The 23,826-nt window shown below is 39.2% G+C and overlaps 1 protein-coding gene across 4 annotated transcripts in view; it reads left to right on the forward strand.

The window, feature by feature from the left end:
• Positions 1-1,464, forward strand: part of LOC126162742 (pre-mRNA 3'-end-processing factor FIP1) — a 96,316-nt gene extending 94,852 nt beyond the window's left edge. For 3 of the 4 annotated variants that reach the window (XM_049919417.1, XM_049919414.1, XM_049919416.1), the window contains exon 8: positions 1,220-1,462. In XM_049919417.1, coding sequence (XP_049775374.1) covers positions 1,220-1,367 — 148 coding nt within the window. In that variant the 3' untranslated portion in view covers positions 1,368-1,462. Of the gene's footprint in view, positions 1-1,219 lie in introns of all 4 variants that reach the window. The other variant, XM_049919418.1, reaches the window with a different exon arrangement.
• Positions 1,465-23,826: the final 22,362 nt, after the last annotated feature.

A 23,826-nucleotide genomic window follows, 5' to 3' on the forward strand; every position in this document is an offset into this window, starting at 1 on the left:
ATCGTGCTTTTTATCAGAATACAAGCAGGAGCAAATGTAGTGACTGAATGATTTAAACTGGATATTAGATTCAGCATTCCTGGCAGAAGTAACAGTACATCTGATTATTTCAGTTTATGGCTGCACTGAAGAGTGCAGCTGATAGCTGAATGTTTATGAAAAAGCTGAATTTAATTGAAAGGCAACTGTTCAGTGCAGATTTAATATTTTTCAGTTTTCTTACTTTGTTAAGCTTTCTTGAATATACATGTTCCAATTATTAGTAATTTAAAATAAACCCATTTGTAGATTTGGTGGTTGATTTACAGCTTTTGTTAAAGTGTTGTGCATTAAGTCAAGAAACATTTCCAAGGCCATAGAAAAATATGTAATATGTTGTTTGTTCACTTAATTCTAAATACTATTTCCGCAGCCATGGAAAGAATAAAAAACAAATGAATAATAGTGTGTTAGGTCCTAACAGTTCAGTGGATTCTGTGTTCCAGTGAAGCTAATGCTTTTGATACCTGATATTCACTGGTTTCCAATAGAAAATTTCAGATTCCAGGATCCTTATAAACATACTAAATAGTGGTGATAGAATGGTATTCATATTTCCTTTATTTCTTATTCCTTATTATATCATAACTCTGGATGTATGATTGAATGGTGACTGTGTGTGACACATCTGCTGGCCTGTTACAATAGCTCTCAAGACAACAATATGTTGGCCCCTTTAACTGTTAAACATGAATAATAATGCAGTGTCATATTAGCATTGAAAAAATAGGTACCCTTGCCAATTTCGGCTGCAATTTAGTGTAAACTTATTCCTATGTTACCTGTTTGTCTGACTCATTTTCTTTATTTTTCTTAATAGGGCCTTTTAATGACAGTATTCTCATTGCTATTAATAACATAATCTTTAAGAAGCAAAAGTTTGTTACAGTGTGTGTCACAATGCCCAATATATAAGACATATGTCCTATACTTTTTTTACGCAAAACTGGTTGAAAAACATTGGCTAACTGCCTCAGAGATACTTGGGGAGTGGAAAACTATTCATTTATTATGCACCATACAAACAAAAGTTATGAAAACACATTAATACTGGAGTTACACACAATATGCCTATGTAAGCTTTCAACACATCCCACATTATATTAGGTATTTTTTATGAATATGAACCATGAAGCAAGCAGCAAACTTGCTAATTTTTTTAAATTTATTTTGTGTCCAGATCTCATCGACACCGTTCAAGGAGCCGTAGTACAGAGAAACGTTCCAGGCGACATAAAAGTCGCAGTCGTAGCCCAGGTCATCGCAGTCATCGGAAGAAGAAGTCACGTCGTTCTGACCGTGAGAAGAGCAAAGAAGAAAGTGAATAATGTGCTCCAAATAAGATAAATACACATTGACGAAAACTTTAAAATGTGTAACATTAATTATCAAGCAGTAAATAATTTTTATTTCAATAAGCAAAAATGGGTTTTTGTTTCCTCAGCTCACACCTCCCCAAAAGTTGCTTACTCCAAAAGTGAAGGATATGTTTTGAGCATATATGCCATATTGCAAGTGCCTACACTGTGAAACTTTTTAATTTGGAAACTAAACAGTGTACACAGTTAGTCATTTCATTTTATAAAATCTTCTTCCCAACTTTTCATTACTGTCCTGAGGCAATTGACGAGTTACTGTATGACAGAAATATGATTTTCTATTATGGGTGAGAATGAATTCATCGACATACTGGTCAGAAATGAGCTTGTTTTTTGACATGGCGCCATTTAGATCGATTATTGACATGTGTGGGTTCTAATTTTGTACTACAATTCTGGAATGTCTGCAAAATGCTCGTCTGTAGCTACCGTAGAACCTTGAATTATCACAAAAATTATCCTAGCTGCAGATTTATTTTGATGCAGTTATGAAAAGAACTTGGTGGGTACCAGACCTGATGTTTCTTCCTACAGAGTTGGCACCTTTTTTGAAAATGGCACAAGTGTTACAATTAGTTCAGTTAGAGGGATAGTAACAGAATGTTTTTTGCAAAAATACAGTAGGAGTAAAGGAGACCACTCACTAAAAAGCAGAAATGTTGAGTCGTCGATATGCTAGCAGTCAGAGTAATCCTTTCTTGAGCTACAGTACAAATACGCACAGATTGTTTTTCAAGTAATTACTTAGTGGTTCTCTGTCAATGGAATCTGTCGTAATTTATGGGAAAAAATCCAGTATATTTAGTACTGTGCAGTAAATAGAGTAACAACAACAATTAGTCTATCACATGAGGTCACTGAAAAACAAGCTGCTTTCAACTTTTGGATGTAAATATTTGATATAGAAGCTACATGATTTGAACTTCTCAAACAGCTAAGTTTAGCAACATTTACTCTTTGTAAATGTATCAACATCTTAATATATCTTGCATATTTCTACCCTACATACTTTGTACCTCAATGAGACTCTTTAGAATGTATAATATTAACTACCAAACAAACTTATTATTGCAATAAATAAACATATTGCATATCTTAACAGTGCAACCATAGGTTAGATTGGAAAGGAGAGGCCAAACTAATATATGGTTTCTGAAGAGATGCAGAAGCCTTTTCAATGGTTGCAGGGGCGACAGTCTGGATAATTGACTGATCTGGTTTTGTAACTTTAGCCAACATGGCCTTGCTATGTTGATGCTTCCAGACGGCTGAAAGCAAGGGAAAATTACAGCTGTTATATTTCCTGAGGACATGTAGCTGTACTTTATGGTTTAATGATTATAGCATTCTTGTTATATTAATGGGTTTAATATTCTGGAGGTAAGACAATTCACTATGTGGATTCCCAGATGAGAGGAAGTAGTCTACAGAAAATATAAATTTATCTTTCTGTGAGTTGGAGGGTGGAATATTAACTCCATTAATAGTGTGAGTAGGTAGAGAATTGAAGCGAGTATTTGATAGGTTGAAATTATTTAATGAATTATAGTAGCAGCAAGACCAAGTCAAATGAATACAATACAACACCAAGAAGGGCTAAAGCTGGAGTATATCTAATAATGAACAAGAAAATAAGTGTGCCATTGGCATCAACAGCTTAGTAAAAGGATTATCATAGCCAAGATAAGGACAAAGCTATGCCTCATCATAATAATACAAGTGTACATAACTGCTAGCTCCACAACTAAGGAAGAGAAGAAAAGAATGTATTGTGAGATTTTAAAAAAAATCAGTACATTAAGAGAGAAGAGAGATGGAAATTTAATTGTGACAGGACTGGAATCTGATAGTGGGAGAAAGAAGTGAAGAAAAACATGGACTGTGTAATGGATCTGGGAGATGTTATTATTTTTACTGTATTTGGACTGCAGCCGGGATGCCGTATTTCAACTGGGGGCTCAGCCGGGATTGCATATTTCAACTGGGGACTGTAGCCGGGATATTGTGTTCACGAGATCTTCAACAGTGCTACGAGGAAGAAAATTTTTGTGTGTTAATACCAGTTTCTTCAGAATGTGTGTTACAGTATTTGTGTTCATCGGGAAGTAAAAATTTTGGAGAAGAAATGTTTTGGCGAAAAATATAATTTTCGACAGAAGAAAATACTTCGAGAATTTTGGTCAACAATCACATGGATGGAAAACGTGGATTTGCAACAGTAGAAGAGTGTTCCAGATAAGTCACGAAACCCTCGTATTTTGTTAAAACAGTATTTTTATCTTGTTTTGTATTGTTGTGTATAAATTTTTGTTCTTCACAATGACTTATGAGATTTTCGAGAGTATTGTGCCTAAAGTAGAAAGTAATAATTTAATAGACTTCAAAAATCAGGACAGGTCAAATGAAACAGAAAGAACCGATCAGTTTGATTTAAAAAGTTTTCTTGTAAATTTCACGAAAGAAATTAAACAATCAGTTGACGACAATAAGACTTACTGGGATGAAAAAATTGATAACATTTTGTTGCAAGTCCAAGCAGTCAATACCCAAGTGGGTGATCTTTCGAACAGAGTTGGCAGTGTTGAGGAAAAAATTGAATCTGTGGAAGCAAAAGTAAATGAAATTGATGCTAAATTGAGCGGTGAAATTAATACTGTAAAAAATGAGTTACTGGTAGATAGGGAAAGAAACTTAATTGATTTTAATGAGATAAAAGGGGAAATTAAAAATTTGGATGAGAATACAAAAGTTTTAGTAAAAAATGTACAACAAGAAACTGACAATCGTGTGGTTACTTTAGAAAAAAAAAGTAGAGTGCAATGATTGAGAAAACAAAAAATCTGTCGAAAGTTTTGACATTGAATTTCAAAGCAAAAATTACAATGTCAACATACGCAATCTTGTATCTAATATTCCAGTGAAGCACTTTTCGGTAGATGGACCCTTACATCCCGTTGATTTTATACAGTATTGTAAGGATTGTTTTTTACCTCACTCACCAGATGAAATAAAAATTAAATTTGTGAAAAAATTCTTTGAAGGGGAAGCTTTGACTTGGGCAAACCAGATTGTAACTGTGGGGATGACCTTTTCAGAATTTGAATCAAAATTTCTGGAAAAATTTTGGGATGATCTTAAACAAACTAGAATCAAAAGTGAATTTTTGAATGGGAGAAACTATAGAGAATCAGATGGGAGCATGAAACAATTTTGCAAAAGTGAACTTCAAAAACTTATTCATTTAACAAAACCTTTGGATGACTTGATCAAAATTGATACCTTAAAGAGAAGATTTCCATCAGCAATACAGTTGAGTTTAGTTCATTGTCCTGATAGTAATGTAGAGCAGTTTCTCAATCATATTGAAAAGTTGGATAGGGTAACAACAAGAACACACAGTGGGTTTACTCAGAAAGGTAATGGTCAAAATTGGGGAAATGATAACTTTCAAAAAAGGGAACAAAACCATTATCATGGTGTCAGTCAAAATTCAGGGGGATATAACAATTTTCAGAAGAAGGACCATAATTTTTATCCAAAACAAGAACATGATTTTCGCGGAAATAATCAACAAAATAGAGAACACTTTAGGGATCAAATTTTGATAGAGATCAGCACAATAGAAACTACCAACAATCAGGTAATGTTTGGCATAGGAATGGGAACAGAAATGTTGATCAGAGACATTGGCAGAACCACAATCAGCAGTTCAAACAGGAACCAGTTGTAATTCAGGAAACAAAAAACGAGTAGACACACCCTTGAAGGTCCGCAAGGTTGAGGCAGAAGGTGAGCATGATGAAAGGACCAGTGGATGTGACTATCATAAACCCAAACATGACAGTTCCAAACCTAAGCTGTCACATGAGGTCATTAGTTGTTACTTATTGAAGAAATTTCAAGAGGAAAATAATGATATTGATAAAGATAAAATTTTCAGTACACAAGAACATACACTAGATAAAAGTAATTGTGATTCATTTAATTTGACAGAGTTTTACACTTGGGCAGAAAAGAACAACATTTTGTCAGATGATGTAATTTGTAGTAGTTCAGAGACGTGTGTGAATGAAAGAGAGAATGCATGCTGTGAAAATGAAAATATTGGTGAAAGGGATCTGGTAACTTTAGAAAGGGGAAATTATATTTTGGGGAATAATTTGAATGTGTATGACCTGAATATGTATAATGATAATGATGTTGATGATAAAGTTAATTGTGATAGTAATGGTATTGATTATAATGTTGAGGAAAGGTGTTTCATTAGTTTAAATAGGGAGTTGGGTATACACATGGTTGAAAATGGATTAAATAGTGAGAATATTATAGAAATTCCCAGGGATGTTACCAGGATGAATAAGGCTCACAAGCTGGGTGTATGTGAAAGTGTGAATTTTGATGTTGTTGGTAAAGAATCTGACTGCACAAATAATGACACATGTATAACTTCTAGCCTAAGTGAAACTTTTACAGATACTAATGACACACACACATTTCTTATGAATCTATGGCTGAACAGTGAAACTATTTCTTTTGGCAAGAACTTTAGAAAGATGCTTATTAATGTATGTGAAATTGTATGTCCTGAGTGGTGGAAAAAGATGAGATATTTTGTTTTTGAAAAGCCGAAGGATAAGTACTTCAATAGTATACAATGTGATTTGTATGAAAATTCTTGGCTATTTGAGATAATAGAGAGTACTAATGACAATTTTGTATCTTGTGCAAATTTTATAACTGTGACAAATAATACATGTAATGATATACCATATGATTCTGGTAAGTATAGGTTTGGAGAAATTGAAAGTGATTTATTACATGATGATACAGGTTCTGAGAAAAGTGATCAATTTTGCAGTCCTTGTATAAAAGTTCAAATTGGGTCATGGATTGGTAAATGTTTAATTGATACAGGAAGTGAGATCTCGGGAACATCTGAAAGGTTAAGCAAGAAATTGAAAGCAGGGAAAGATTACGTTGAAATGCCAGTTGTTGGGGTAAAGATAAAAGGTGCTACTGGGAAGAGCAGTAAATTGGTAAAAAGCCAGGCTTTAGTGACATTTTTAATTGAAGGCAAGTTGTTCACACATGGATGTTTTGTAATTCAGGAATTTAATGAGGATTTTCTTTTGGGTATGAATTGGATAGTAAAAGTAAATACAGCATTTGATTGGGTTGGAAGAAAACTTTTGATAGAAACTAGTGAAAGGGAATACATTCAGACAAATTTTGTGAACACACTTGGTGATCAGAGTAATGGAAATTTTGACAGTATCAATTTACTAAAAGAAAATAGGTTGGAGAATATTGAAACTCATAGATTTGACATTGATGAAGTTGAATTTGGGAATTTAGTAAATTTGAAAATTTCAGAAACACAAAATTTATCTGGGGAGCAAAAACAACAGTTAGAAAATCTGCTGTGGGAATACAGTGATGTTTTCAGTGACATACCTGGTAGGGTAAAGGGTTATCAGTGTGAGCTTCAGGTAAAACCTCATGAACCATTTTTCATAAAACCATACAGTATTGCAGTATCAAAAAGACCTGCTGTTGAGAAAGAGCTGAAAAAGATGGAAGGATGTAATATAATAGAAAGGAGTATAGTGCATATAATAATCCTCTAGTAGTAGTTTCGAAAAAAGATGGTGGAGTAGAACTGTATAAACAGAAATCATAATTTCAAAATTTAAATAACCTATTATCATCTAAAACAAAAGTCCTCCACTGGAATATGCTTGTTAGAACAAAAAACTACCTGTACAACAAAGTATGTATATTTGCATGTATAAATTAATAATTTGATGTCACATGTTAATTGAAACTGATAAAAAAACACTGTTGTAACAAAAAATGAGAGAAAGATTTATTTTTACTTTTTTACAAAACAAGTCTCCCTAGTGAGCATTTATGAATTTTTCTAATTTTTGGAAGCTAAGTCTTCCCTGTGAGTGAAGGCATGCATGTGAGAACATACATGCAAGGGTATAAGTTTCAAAACCAATATTTGATAAAGCCTCATGATATATGAGCAATTTATTGTTCTTTATACTGATGATGTGGGGAGCGAAAGTACTCTTCACAAGAATGTGACTTGTAGTAATATTGTAGTAGAGAGGCAAGTGCACATAAATAATTGCAAAAAATTTAGATAATACTGATGTATCTTTAGCTGTACTAAAAAAAGAAAATCATAAGCAAAAAAAAATACAAAAGAAAAAAAACATGAGTAAAAAAAATTCAAAAAAATCAAAGTAAAAAAAATTCATATATATAAAAGGCAAATATACTATATATGTCCAGTATCATTTTTATTGTACAATATGTAAGCATAATAAAATTAATGATATGAATATAATAGAAGGAAACATTCCACGTGGGAAAAATATATTTAAAAAGAAAGATGATGAGACTTACCAAACAAAAGCGCTGGCAGGTCGATAGACACACAAACATACACACAAAATTCTAGCTTTCGCAACCAACGGTTGCCTCGTCAGGAAAGAGGGAAGGTGAAGGAAAGACAAAAGGATATGGGTTTTAAGGGAGAGGGTAAGGAGTCATTCCAATCCCGGGAGCGGAAAGACTTACCTTAGGGGGAAAAAAGGACAGGTATACACTCGCGCACACACACACACATATCCATCCGCATATACACAGACACAAGCAGACATTTGTAAAGGCAAAGAGTTTGGCAATCCTAATCCTACTCCTAATGATCCAACTCCCCAAGATACTATCCAAATTGAACCATGCCTGGAACAGTTCCGTCCTCCGTCACAGCGGGACCCACCTCCTCTTCCTCAAAATCACCCTCTCCTAACCTTCCAGGAATTTCTGACTTCCAGCCTTGCCTCTCAATCCTTCTTAAAAAACCTTAATCCTACTCCCAACATCACCACTGCTGAAGCCCAGGCTATCCGTGATCTGAAGGCTGACCGATCCATCGTCATTCTTCCGGCGGACAAGGGTTCCACGACTGTGGTACTTGATCGTTGGGAGTATGTGGCTGAGGGACTGCGTCAGCTTTCAGACAACACTACTTACAAAGTTTGCCATGGTAATCCCATTCCTGATGTCCAGGCGGAGCTTCAAGGAATCCTCAGATCCTTAGGCCCCCTACAAAACCTTTCACCTGACTCCATCAACCTCCTGACCCCACCAACACCCCGCACCTCTACCTTCTACCTTCTTCCCAAAATTCACAAACCCAATCATCCCGGCCGTCCCATTGTAGCTGGTTACCAAGCCCCCACAGAACGCATCTCTGCCTACGTAGATCAACACCTTCAACCCATTACATGCAGTCTCCCATCCTTCATCAAAGACACCAACCACTTTCTCGAACGCCTGGAATCCCTACCCAGTCTGTTACCCCCGGAAACCATCCTTGTAACCATTGATGCCACTTCCTTATACACAAATATTCCACATGTCCAGGGCCTCGCTGCGATGGAGCACTTCCTTTCATGCCGATCACCTGCCGCCCTACCTAAAACCTCTTTCCTCATTACCTTAGCCAGCTTCATCCTGACCCACAACTTCTTCACTTTTGAAGGCCAGACATACCAACAATTAAAGGGAACAGCCATGGGTACCAGGATGGCCCCCTCGTACGCCAACCTATTCATGGGTCGCTTAGAGGAAGCCTTCTTGGTTACCCAGGCCTGCCAACCCAAAGTTTGGTACAGATTTATTGATGACATTTTCATGATCTGGACTCACAGTGAAGAAGAACTCCAGAATTTCCTCTCCAACCTCAACTCCTTTGGTTCCATCAGATTCACCTGGTCCTACTCTAAATCCCATGCCACTTTCCTTGACGTTGACCTCCACCTGTCCAATGGCCAGCTTCACACGTCCGTCCACATCAAACCCACCAACAAGCAACAGTACCTCCATTATGACAGCTGCCACCCATTCCACATCAAACGGTCCCTTAACTACAGCCTAGGTCTTCGTGGCAAACGAATCTGCTCCAGTCCGGAATCCTTGAACCATTACACCAACAACCTGAAAACAGCTTTTGCATCCCGTAACTACCCTCCCGACCTGGTACAGAAGCAAATAACCAGAGCCACTTCCTCATCTCCTCAAACCCGGAACCTTCCACAGAAGAACCCCAAAAGTGCCCCACTTGTGACAGGATACTTTCCGGGACTGGATCAGATTCTGAATGTGGCTCTCCAGCAGGGATACGACTTCCTCAAATCCTGCCCTGAAATGAGATTCATCCTTCATGAAATCCTCCCCACTCCACCAAGAGTGTCTTTCTGCCGTCCACCTAACCTTCGTAACCTCTTAGTTCATCCCTATGAAATCCCCAAACCACCTTCCCTACCCTCTGGCTCCTACCCCTGTAACCGCCCCCGGTGTAAAACCTGTCCCATGCACCCTCCCACCACCACCTACTCCAGTCCTGTAACCCGGAAGGTGTACACGATCAAAGGCAGAGCCACGTGTGAAAGCACCCACGTGATTTACCAACTGACCTGCCTACACTGTGAAGCGTTCTATGTGGGAATGACCAGCAACAAACTGTCCATTCGCATGAATGGACACAGGCAGACAGTGTTTGTTGGTAATGAGGATCACCCTGTGGCTAAACATGCCTTGGTGCATGGCCAGCACATCTTGGCACAGTGTTACACCGTCCGGGTTATCTGGATACTTCCCACTAACACCAACCTGTCAGAACTCCGGAGATGGGAACTTGCCCTTCAGCATATCCTCTCTTCTCGCTATCCGCCAGGCCTCAATCTCCGCTAATTTCTAATTTCAATCTGCCGCCGCTCATACCTCACCTGTCTTTCAACATCATCTTTGCCTCTGTACTTCCGTCCCGACTGACATCTCTGCCCAAACTCTTTGCCTTTACAGGTGTCTGCTTGTGTCTGTGTATGTGCGGATGGATGTGTGTGTGTGTGCGAGTGTGTGCCTGTCCTTTTTTCCCCCTAGGGTGGGTCTTTCCGCTCCCGGGATTGGGGTGGCTCCTTGCCCTCTCCCTTAGAACCCATATCCTTTTGTCTTTCCTTCACCTTCCCTCTTTCCTGGCGGGGCGGCCGTTGGTTGCGAGGGCTGGAATTTTGTGTGTTTGTTTGTGTGTCTGTCGGCCTGCCAGCGCTTTTGTTTGGTGAGTGTCATCATCTTTCTTTTTAAATATATTTTTCCCACGTGGAATGTTTACCTCTATTATATATATATATATATATATCTAAAAACAAAGATGATGTGACTTACCAAATGAAAGTGCTGGCAGGTCGACAGACACACAAACGAACACAAACATACACACAAAATTCAAGCTTTCGCAACAAACTGTTGCCTCATCAGGAAAGAGGGAAGGAGAGGGAAAGACGAAAGGATGTGGGTTTTAAGGGAGAGGGTAAGGAGTCATTCCAGTCCCGGGAGCGGAAAGACTTACCTTAGGGGGAAAAAAGGACGGGTACACACTCGCACACACACACATATCCATCCACACATATATATATATATAAAAAACAAAGATGATGTGGCTTGCCAAATGGGGGTGCTGGCGGGTCGACGGACACACAAGCGAACGCAGGCATGCACACGGAAGTCTGGCTTTCGCAACCAACGGTTGCCTCGTCGGGGAGGAGGGAGGGGGAGGGAGGGACGGGGGGATTTGGGTTTTGGGGGAGAGGGTGGGGAGTCATTCCGGTCCCGGGAGCGGAGGGACTTGCCTTGGAGGGGGGGGGGAGGAGGGGGAGGGGGACAGGTGTGCGCACACGCACACATGTCCGTCCGCATATGCACGGGCGCGGGCGGACGTTTGTGGGGGCAAAGAGTTTGGGCAGCTGGTGCACGACCAGCACATCTTGGCGCAGTGTTACACCGTCCGGGTTATCTGGATACTTCCTACTAACACCAACCTATCCGAACTCCGGAGATACTTTGGCCCAAACTCTTTGCCTTTACAAATGTCTGCTTGTGTCTGTGTATATGCGGATGGATATGTGTGTGTGTGTGCGAGTGTATACCTGTCCTTTTTTCCCCCTAAGGTAAGTCTTTCCGCTCCCGGGATTGGAATGACTCCTTACCCTCTCCCTTAAAACCCATATCCTTTTGTCTTTCCTTCACCTTCCCTCTTTCCTGACGAGGCAACCGTTGGTTGCGAAAGCTAGAATTTTGTGTGTATGTTTGTGTTTGTTTGTGTGTCTATCGACCTGCCAGCGCTTTTGTTTGGTAAGTCTCATCGTCTTTCTTTTTAAATATACATAATAAAATTAACATTGATATAAAAAAAATTTAAATCTTATTCTAGGAAATGAGTTTTACCTTTCTATTATTTTTAATCTGTATGCTGTATGTTAGAATATTTCTCATGTATGTTTTATACCATGTATATTTGTCATGTTAAATAATTTCTTTACTTGAATTTTTTATGTATGAGATTGATGGGGAAGTATCATTGCAACAACAGCCAGTAACAAGTCCACAGATTCAAAGAGTCCAAATTTGGAAGAGGTTATCAGACTGCATCATTAATGTACTAATTGTGTAATACAGATCCATTACTGAGTGTGGTCGGGATTTTGTTGTATATGTCCATAACAACAAAAGCCCTGGGGAGCAGTTGTAATGGATCTGGGAGATGTTATCTTTTTTACTGTATTTGTCGATACCAAATTGTAAATGTTTTCTTATATTTTTTGTCAGAATTTATTATAATTTGCCTTATTATATGTTAATAACATATTGATTACTATTAGTAAATGTATCGAAGAATAGCAAAGAGACTGATTACAAGTGGAAGCTTGTGTGTTGTGTAAAATATCTTTGACGCTGGAGTCGTCTTTGACTATATTCAGTCGGCAGTTAACCTTGGTGTGTGTTGACGGTAGAACAATGTGAAGGTCACCGTCATAAAAAATTTTGAATTATGTTACTGTTTTTTTGTATTAACTATAAGAAGAAACTACATTTGAAGAATTGGTATTTGAAACACCAAAATGAGGGAAACACGTTGAACCACGTCAATTCTGCAACCAACAAAGATGCATTGTGGAATCATACTTGGACAACTGAAGCCAAGACTAATATCGCCTTATAAACGTCTAACGGAAAAGGTACTGTCACGAAATATGGCAAATTTAAGTAAATAAAAAATAGTGAGCATAGTTTCAACTTGTGTCGTAGCCGGGAAACAATATTTCAACTGTGGACTGCAGCAGGGATGCCATATTTCAACTGGTAAGGGGGGAGATGAATGCAGGGGTAAGCCTCCTGGTACAATTTTGCAGAGAGCACGATTTAACCAAACATTTGGTTTAAAAGGCCTAACAGAAAGTGGCAGTCATCGAAGAGGCATACAGGTACTGAAAATTGTTTAGAAACACGAGACAGTTATTTAGAAACAAGGTTTTAAACTGCAAGACATTTCCAGGAGCATATCTGGATTCAGTGCTATTTTTGGCCAATTTTGGTGTTATTTTCTCTTTAACTTATTTTTTTAAGTGTGTTCTTTATTTTTGTTGTAATTCATTGTTTTTCGGTATTATATTACAATTGGAAATATATCTGTCACTTACATTACATCTATTTACACCACACATTTAATTTACTCCCATTGTTGAAAAATTAAAACTATTAACTCCAGTTAATTAAAGAACAAATAAATCTGCAACTAAATAACATAGAATTTTTTCAAAAGAAAACATTATTCTCTTTCAAGACATAATGCTGCCAAACCATCAGATACTGTTAATGGCACAGAGGCTCTTGAATGCAGAATTAGGGCCATTGTCCAAGACAATAACCTCCAGAAGATCTTTTAATGTGAATATGTAGGCTAACACCTGAGTGGCAGCTTCTGTTGAGTTGGAGGATCGTTGGACCATATGAAGTTCAAGATTGCAACTGTGATTGCCATCCACATACATGCTTCATTCAAATGGGCCTGCAAAGTCCACATGTAGGTTTTCTCAGAGGCCTTGTGGTGGTGGTCAGGTCTGAAACTGCTGATCTGTATGAACTTCTACATATATACATTGCAAGTCACTGTATAGTGCACGGCAAAAGTTTAATCGTATCAATGTTGTTCGCATAGTGGACGAGAGAAAAATGACTTTTTATATGCCACTGTGCATTCCTAATGTCTCATACCTTAGTTCAATGATCTCGGTAGGGTGTATACAATGGTGACAGAATAATGCTAGCAAGTCTATGTTTAACACAGGTTCTCTAAATTTACCTAAGAGCATTTCACGAGAACTGTCATTTTTTGTTGGAGGATTCTCATTTAATTTCTTGAGCATTACTGTGACTTTTCTTAAGGGTTACACCAACTTGTTACATTCCTAACATGTCTCTGAATTCTTTTGATGTCTGATGTCGTGCCTACTTGATAGTGTGCTTAACAACACACCATTTGGGTTCTTGGCAGATTACTTATGATGACACAATGGAGCAAAGAATGAACATTAAGTTATGCATTAAGCAAGCATGTGCAGGGGAAGCGCTTTCAAGAAGTGTTTTTGATTGGCACAAAACATTTCATGAAGGCTGAGATTCAGTGCAAGATTATCCCAGAGATGGTCTCCCATCTACAGCACATACCAATGCAAATGTAGAGCATGTATGGTGGTTATTGCAAGAATAGTCATGTAACTTGCATGTGATATTAGAACAACTTAATGTGGATCATGATGTTTGTTTTAAGATTTTACATGAAGAATTAAGCAAACAGAAACTTTATGCAAAACTCGTCCTTCACACACTAACAGATGAGCAGAAGTAGGAAAGATGAAGAATTTCTGCTGAACTACTGGATAGAACGAGACATGGTCCCACATTTCTGTAAAAGATTATTGCTGGGGATGAAAGTTGGTGCTACCAGTATGACCCTAACATGAAGCTTCAAAGTGCTGAATGGCGAAGTCCTGGACCACCGGTACCAAAAAGTCAAATGACAACCATGAATATGTTCCTCCAGGTCAAACTGTTTACACTGAAGTCTTGAAATGTTTGTGGCAAGCAATTCGATATAACCATCCTGATTTGTGGCATTGTGAGGATTGGTATGGCAATGCTGGACCCAGTACCGCTTTATCTTTTACCAAGCTGGCAAGACATTCTGTTATTGTCACCCCACATCCGCCATATTTGCCTGACCTGTCATCTTTCAATTTTTTCTTGTTTCTTTGAGTGAAAGGAAAGCTTAATGAAGATATCACAGACATCCAACAGGCTGTGACAAACGAGCTTACAAGCATCACAGTTGCAAATTTCCCCTCCTGCTTCCAAGACCTCCAGAAACATTGGCACCTGTGTGTAGAGAGCCAAGGCAAATACTTCAGTAGGAGCTAGGATCATTATTTCCCTGTCCTGAACTTTTCTAACAAAGGGAGTGTTTTCCGAGAACTGTTCCAACAAATTTAAGCTTTCCATTAACCTTCCCTGATACTATTTTTATTTAATTGTCCCATTTCATAGCGCTTGTTAGTATTCCCCCGAAATATTTAAATGATGCAATGTGCTCTCAAAATATTCACCACTGATCTTGTAATCAGTTACTTTTGGGATGTTTCTGTTTGTTATAAACATTATCTCACATTCATCCACAATTAAATGTACCTGCTATTTATTACATTTTTTTGCAATTCCTTACAGTTGTCAAGTGATATTTTCCTGTATACAGCAGCACTGTCAGCAAAAATTCTTGTAATGCCACTGATCCTGTCTGATAAATTGTCGTACATATTGAAAACGGAGGTCCTACAATGCTTCCCTGGAGACACCCTATTTCATTTCTGTAGAACATTGCAGCCCAATATAATGTACTGGGTTAGATCAGTCAAATATCCCTCGAGCAACCACATACACTGACAGAGAGAAAGGAGTTGGGAAAAAAAGCAACACCAAGGAGTTTATAAGTGTGTTTCTACATCTGAAAGATTATGTCTCATCAAATTAAATACCCGCTTTAATGATCATGAGTGTTACTTGCCTTTGAGATTGGACGTGGTGAGTTGATGTTAGTCAGGAATACCTTTAAGGCAACAGAGACTCCATTATCAGCACCTTATAGAGTTTGAATAAGATCCTGTAATAGTGCTACAAGAAGCAGGATGTTCATTCTGTGATATTGCAGAAAGACTTGCCAGTAATGTAGCCACAGTACGAGATTGCTGGTAGTTGTGGTCACGAGACTATATGGTCGCAAGAAGATCAGGCTACTGATGGCCACATGGCACTGCCGAGAGAGATCAACATGTTCATTGTATGGCTCTGGTACATCATACTGCTTCTGCAGCAGCAATTTGAGCAGCAGTTGGCACCACAGTAACACAGCGGATTGTTATGAATTGGTTATTTCAAAGACAGCTCTGAGCCAGATGCCCTAGAGAGTGCATTCCACCGATCCCAGACCCCCACCATTGTTACCTCAGTAGTGTCAAGTGGGAGCTCATCAGAGGCAGGGTAGATGTCTGGTGTGTTTTCTCATGGAAGCTGGTTCCGCTTCCGTGGCTTTGCAGACCATGTGTTGGTTAGGAGGAGGCCAGTTGTGGGCCTGCAATCAACATGTCTGCATGCTAGACACACTGGGCCTATACCTGATGTTATGGTCTGGTATGCAATTTTGTATGACAGCAGGAGCACTCTCATGGGTGTCCCATGTGCCCTGATTGCAAAATTGTGTGTCAGTCTTGTGATTTGACCTGTTGTGGTGTCATCCATGAACAGCATTCCACTGAGTGTTTTTTGGCAGGGTAACACTCGCCCACATACCACTGTTGTAACTTTACGTGCTCTACAGGGTGTCAACATGTTCTCCTTGCCTGCTCGATCATCAGTCTACACTGTGGTACAGTATCTTTCTGAAACCTATGAAGATGTAATTTACCTGTGCATCTGCAACTGCTGTTTATGATGTATTATGTATGCATAAAGCAAGTCATGTGTCATACAAGTGGTTTTTCCTGAATCTGAAATCATTCTTTGAGAGAAGCTTGTTTTCCTCCAGAAATCTCAAAATGTTTGAACTTAAAACAGGATACTGCAGAAGATGGACACAAGTGATAGTGGTCTGTAATTCTGTGTGTCCAGTGTTTTACTCTGTACACACATTGAGTGTGATAACACAGTGGTCACAACAGTGAACTCATATTCAGTAGGACAATGATTCAAATCCTCATCTGACCATCCAGAGTTAGAGCTTCTGTGATTTCCCTAAATCCTTTCATGCAAATGCCAGTATGGTTCCTTTAAAAGGCAAAGCCGATTTTGTTTCTCATCCTTCTCTAATCAGAGCTTGTGCTCCATCTCTAGTGACCTAGTTGTTGGGAGATGGTAAACTCCAGTCTGCTCCCCTTCCTTTTATTTGTAAGCTCTTTACCAGTGACAGAGACTATTATTCATTGAGCAATAGATTAGAACTAGGAAAGGAGCTAATTCCACATTATATTCAATGTGAAATCTAGCTGGGTTTCTCTCAGGGCCTAATGCCTTGTTCATTTTAAGTAACTTTAATTGTTTTTCAGTACCAATGTGCTCTCACTTAGGAGTTTTGCGATGGTCAAACTTTGGTATGATTGTATCCTTGTGCGTAAATACACTTTAAAGTATCTACTGTCTGTCTGCTGTCTTCAGTTCCAACACCAGACTGATACACAAGGGACTGAATGGAAGTTTTGGACTGGACCTTTTCATTGACTTTACTTACGACCAGAACGTTGCAGTATTTTTTGATAGGGTTTTCGTCTGTCTGTCACTGTGAAAATTGTTGTAGGTTTCAAGCATTGCTCTTCTTATGAATGTATGACTTGCCACGAACTTCTCTCTATCAGGCTTCTTGCAGTTTCTTATGTAGCAACAGTGTAGTAGTTTCTGTTGTTAAAACATTCTCTGTATGACTGATACCATTAAATCAAGACGGCTCTTTGCTGTCTTTTATTTCTTTATTTGGAACATATTTATCCAAATCACAATTTACAACATCTTTCAGCATTCACCACAATTATTGTTCTTTGTTTACCAGATCTGAACTAAAATTTTCTCATTTCGTTCTTAAATAAGTTGATAATGACATTCGACCAGTTCTGCCAAACACAATTTTTCTCCCAGCTTTCTTGATGACCATTTGTCTTTTGTGACAATTACTGCTTATCGCAATCTAATACATGCCTGTTTGGTGACACTTTCAAACAGATAGAGTCTGTTGTTGTAATAAGAAGGTGTAAAATATATTTTTCGTGTGTGGGTTGTTCAACTAGTTGACAGTCAGTGTTTTCAGTACTACTTCTGAAGACTTTTTTGTCCTTACTGCCAATAAAGTATACTAATCTAGTTTTTGCTACTTGATACTGGAAAGATTAGAGTCACTACCAACTACACTGTGCTGCAAAACTTAAGGATGAGTTAGGTAGAATAACCTAACATATTACCAATTATGTGGAAATGAATGAAGATGGGGAACCATGTTGCCAGAGGTCTCCCAGTCATGCGCAGAAAGCTGAACATCACATGGCATAAGGTCAGCATGTCTATAGTTACTATACAAACTTGAGATTGTGTGTATCCACGTAGAAATGTATATGTCATCATACTATAAATAAATAGCTTGACTATAGGGCCAAATGTGGCTTGCTCTGCAGTATGACGCAGTTGAAGGAAAGGTAGAAGACAGCCTGTGTTAATCAGTGAGCAGTTATGTTGCAATGTGGTGGTGTTCTTCATTACAAAATGGCCCAGAGACAACATATTGATGATTTCACACGGGGAAGAATCATTGAGAAACTGAAAGGAGGACAGAATATGATGAGTTCAGCTGAGGAGTTGGGTATTGCTCACAGAATGCATGGAGAGCACTCCGAACTATGGCTGCTGCTAACCAGAGGAAAGGAGGTGGTCGACTACGGTCAACTACAGCAGCAGGTGACCGCTACATTGTGTAACAGGCAAGAATGGATCCTTTTCAAACAGTAGTTGCAATTGTAACCACATTTAACAGGACTGCAAGGTGTGCAGTGTGACACCCACAGTGACACAGCAACTGCACGGGGGTGGTCTCTGTCCCTAACAACCCATACATTATGTTATGTTGACAGCTGCATGTTGGCAGCACCAGTTGTGATCGTGCCTAGAACTTAGGGACTGGAACAGTGAGGAGTGGGGTCACGTGTTATTCTTGGATGAGAGCAGATTCAGTCTGAGTAGTTATTGTGGACTTATCTTTATATGGCAAGAGATGGGAATACACAATGCACGAAGGAATAGAGGAACTCTCAGAATCAGAGGATCTCCAACAAATAGACTGGCCTGTCCGTTCCCCAACTTAAATCCCATCGAGCACATGTGGGAAGCATTGGGGAGATGTCTTGCAGCATATCCACATGCACCAACAACCAACCAGCTGTTGTCAGCCATTCAACTGTGCTGGTGCAGCAATGGAATGCCCTGCCTCATGAACTCTTTACAAAGCTTGTGGCCAGGATGGGAGCATATTGCAGAGCATCCATTGCCATCTGAGGTGATCACACTCCCTATTAAGAACCATGTTTCGCCTTTTGTAATCTCCAGGGACCATCATAAATCAAAGTGACTTAAGTGTAATTATCATCTTTGAATAAAAGTGTCATTTCTGTCTGCCACATTGTGTATTTCTCTCAGACACCTCATGTACTATACTGTAACAGGTATTTTTATGTATAGTCCAACTTCCATCTAATTATGTTGCTTGTCGGTAACACATCTCGCAAAAGTTTTTTTGCCCTTAGCTTTTGCACACCATTTTATTATAGTATGCTCAGGCTATTTCGTTGCCATCAAGTTTAAGTTATTTTTAAATGTATAAATGCTTCATGGAGTTCTTTCTGCATCATATTTGTCAGTCTCAAGCTTTCAATGAATTCGTCCATTTTAATTGTCAGCAGATATGAGATATGTCCACAAAGTAAGCTCCATTTGGTTATATAAAACAAATGTGTACAGATACAGAAAAAATATTTATTGTACAAAAATCTGCAACTGTTAAGCTGCTTTTCTACATAGCTTCCGAAATTTTGTAGGCACTTGTCATAGCATGGCACAAGTTTTTGCATGCCCTGTTCGTAGAAGGTTGCTGCCTGTGTATTCAACCATGTGGTAACATGTTCTTTCAGCTCATCATCATTGTTGAAGTGTTGACCACCAAGGGCAGATTTTAGGTGCGAGAAGAGATGAAAGTCGCTAGGAGCGAGGTTCAGGCTGTATGGAGGATGATCACATGCATCCCAGTGAAATTCCTGCAAGAGTTGTTTGGTCACATTTGCCGTGTGAGGGTGGGCATTATCATAGAAAAAAACAACACCTTCTGACTGTAATCCTCGGTGCTTGTTCTGTATTGTGCGGCACAATTTCTTAATGGTCTCGGAGTAACCATGTGCATTGATTGTTTGACCTCGTGGTAATAAATCAATCAGTAAAATGCTTTTTCTGTCCCAAAAAATGGTGCACATGACTTTTTGAGGTGTCGAGATTTGTTTAGACTTAAACCTTCATTGAGGATGAAGTGTGCCTCCATTCCATTGATTGCCGTTTTGTTTCAGGTGTGTCATACAATACCCAAGTTACATCCTACGTGACTATCCAAGAAAGAAAACCATTGCCTTCTTCATTGTATCGTGTCAAAAACTGAAGTGCACTGCCCATCCATTGTGTTTTGTATTGTTTAGTAAGAATTTTGCGTACCCAGCGTGAGCAAAGTTTTCGAAATTTCAGTTTTTCAGTAACAATTTCATGAATTAGTGATTGTGAAATTTGTGGAACTTCCATAGCAAGAGCACTAAGTGTAAACTTACGGTTGTGCCTAATCTTCTCTTCAGTTGTGTGAACCACTCATAGCATTTTGTCCATAAACCTCACAGATTTGCCGATGAATTTCCTTTGGTTTAACTTTCTTTGCATTTAGAAAACAAGTCACAGATCTCATTTCACACACGGCGGTATTTTCAATTACGGCTGACATTATAAAGAAGCACTACAAAGCACACGTCGGCAGCAGCAATCTGAAAATTGCATACATGTCTTCTCCTTGAGTCAGAATAACTGCTGTGCATGCTCGGAACTGCGATCGTAGCACTGCCGTGGATACAAATAGAAACGGAACTTACTTTGTGGACAACCCTCGTATTTCAGTAGTTCATTAGGTACTTTTGTTGGCTGAATTACATCACGAAAACATCATGGGGTCAGGGAACTCTGTATGCTACCAGAGAGAATGTCAATGTCTGTGGCTGAAGAATATTGGCAGCAGTGTTGGTTTTGTTAGATGGTGGGTGATTCAGCAGAGTTCTCTGTTGCCTTTCAGCATCAAGTGCCCGTTTCCATGCACTAGTAAGGGTGTAGCCATTGTCTTGATCATAATTGTTACACATTCAGATTTCAGCGGCCTCTTTGATGACAGAATTTCTATAGATAGGTAAGTGCATTGGATAACATTTCTGTTTCATCAGACATAATTGTTTGTTTGTTGATGAGGCTATAATCACCAACAACAGATTTGTTGAAATTGCAATATTTAATGTGACATCAGTACTCTGTGCAGTGTTCTGAAATCATCCTTATTGACTGACTAATGTAACTGCTACCACAAAGTATTTCATAAAGTGTAGAAACACTGAGACCAAGACTGTCTTTTACTGGAAGCAGCAACTCTTTAATTTTCTTCAGTTACAGACATTGACATTATCTATGGTAGCATAGACTCCATGACATTTTCATGACGTAATTCGGCCGACTAAAGTACCTAACAGCCTATTGAAATATCTCATGACTATGATGACGGAGGAAGTTATTGAAAGCTCGAGGCTGACAAACCTGATGCAGCAAGAACTTCATGAAGCATTGAGTTTACGACCAATGTGTCTGAATCTTGTAGTTGGCAGATACTTTCAGTTATTAGTCTAAGTCCATGGACTCCAGTAACTCTTGCCCATACAAGTTCACCGTTGAATTCATTTTGGACCTTGCTAGGCCTAATGCTCCTGCTTATCACCACAAATACTCTTCGTCCTGCAGAGCCTAATCTATCTTCTGACATTCATTCCATGTGTTGTCAAAAAACTGCCGTACTCTCTACTTTGGGTTTCAACCAGCTCTTCAGTTTTTAGTATGATATGGGGACAACTGTTTTCTGGGAGAGATGGGAGCTCTGGGATGTTATAGCAAATATTCTGGCAGTTTTTAGATTCTTACTCTCCACATTTTCAATCTGTTCTGCTGGAATAATTGGTTTATCTGACTCTGTTTTCCACTTGGGGTCTCAGAGTGTCGTCTGACCTAACAGGAAAAGATTTATTCCACACACTTGGTTACAGACCAGGGGGGCCCATTCAGACTTTGGAATGATAGTACAAATCAACAGCTTTGAAGGCATCTCATGATGAGTCTTGCTGCCTCCACTACTTCCTGCCAGTCACCAGAAAGAATCGATAATGGTCTTGCAACCCTAGTGACAAACTTCATTGGTGCTGACGTTAGTGAAGATCTGCAGCTGACTTAATCTGTGCTCTCAGATGTTCCCAGGATGACCTCTTCCACCTGGTGGCAATTTCTTCTGTGATACGCACCAAGTGCACATTTGGTTCACTTCCCTCTCATGATGCTGTTTCCCTAAGAGGGCCCACCACATGCCTGCCATTGGAATTAATTACCACTAATGATCCTTTCTTTCCCTCTGTGGGTACCCTGACCACAACAGAGGAGAGACCACCTCATGAGCAAGAAAGGCAAGGCCTTCTGGCTCCATCAGAGTATCAGCAGGTGACAATACCTCAAAAACTGTTTGTTAGAGAAACCTTTCAGCCATTACCTACCTTAAACATTCCTCACTAAACAGCTCAAGATGTGGCACATCCCATTAGTCACCATCAGATGACTGCTTGGTACCAGACTGGAGTTCTCTGTGCACCATCTGTGATGGGGATGTGACTGGAATGAGCTACACACCTTGCAATGTGTGAACATCTTGGCAACGTACTTGTTCATACTGTGCCAGGACAAGTAATGGCTCACCAGCTGCTTGTCTTGGCAGTGCCCCATTGTTCCTGATGGAAGAGTATGAAGAAATTCGTTTGGAGCTCCTGTGAAATTAAAACACTTCCTAGTGTGGCTGAAACGGGTGGCTGATGGAAGGCTTTTGACCTCAATTTGTATTGGTTGGAATCCTGTAGGTCAGCAATTGTAAGTATAGTCACAAACATACTGTAGAAGTTGTTGTTGATGATGATGATGATGATGATTATGATGATGATTGAAAGGGGGCATATCTATGAGTTTCAGTCCCTTTATTCATTTTTAGTCTATGAAAGATATTACAAATAAGTTGTTGGATTGCTAATCATACCCAGCTTCTCATCTTGGTTGATATCTGACATGTTTCACTTTAACAAGATGGATTAAAACGAGAAGCAATACCCTCAGTCGTAATGGTGGAAGTTGTTAGATCTAGAAGGCAGAAGGGAATTTGTGTGCCAGTGTGAAGGTGGACACCTCTCTGTGTAGTGTATTATTTGTGACAAGAGGCATTTCCGTCCACATTCACCCCCCCCCCCCCCCCCCAACCACCACCACCACTGACAACAGTGCAAACAATATGTAGAGGGATGTGCATAAAACATTATGATATATTAAAAGGGCCTTTTTGGATTTGGGATACCACCAAGTAGCACCATCTCCGCACTCACTACCTAAGCCAGTGCAATGAGTAACTACTTTAGATTTTATTGCAGTGCCTTCTGTCCCTCTCTCTTAAAAAAGTGAGAAATATCCTTAACAGTCACGTTATCAGCTAGCATTTAAGCTGGAGGTGCATCTAATTTCAATTTACATCATAGGTCAGTTAGGATGACGCATTCTTTGAGTATATAAAGTACCATCAGTGGTTCTTAACATGTGCAAAAGTGGGAGGGAGGTGAGGTGTTGCCATTGTTGCAAGAGATATTCATGATCAAGATTGGTGTGAGCGACACAAAATTGGGTTAAGATAACTGCTGCTTTTGGAGTGAAGTTCCCATTCTTTAGTTGTGTCTTTATTCAGTTAGTGATTGTCAATATGCGCAGTATTTTGCCACTCCGTGCCCCATGCCTGCGAGATGTGGTGTATTCGATGTGATTGAATGTCAGTGCCTAGGGCTCTCAGTTATAATGTTGCTGTTGCAGTTGCATTCTTGGTGAGTCTGTCAATGAGTTCATTGCATGGCATTTTCACGTGACTCGGTTGTCCAAAGGGTCACAGAACAGGAAACATCTCTACTAAACTGGCTATAAATGATGAGTCGGAGATAGCAAATACATTTAACTAGTCAACCCAGCAACGCTTTGCAATTGCTAAATATGCCTGGGAATTGGATACACTTCCTAATCTCCTTCTGCCCACTTTCTCTGGTCATAACCTCTTCCCCCTATT

The sequence above is a fragment of the Schistocerca cancellata genome, chromosome 2 (assembly GCF_023864275.1).
Source record: "Schistocerca cancellata isolate TAMUIC-IGC-003103 chromosome 2, iqSchCanc2.1, whole genome shotgun sequence".
NCBI lineage: Eukaryota > Metazoa > Arthropoda > Insecta > Orthoptera > Acrididae > Schistocerca > Schistocerca cancellata.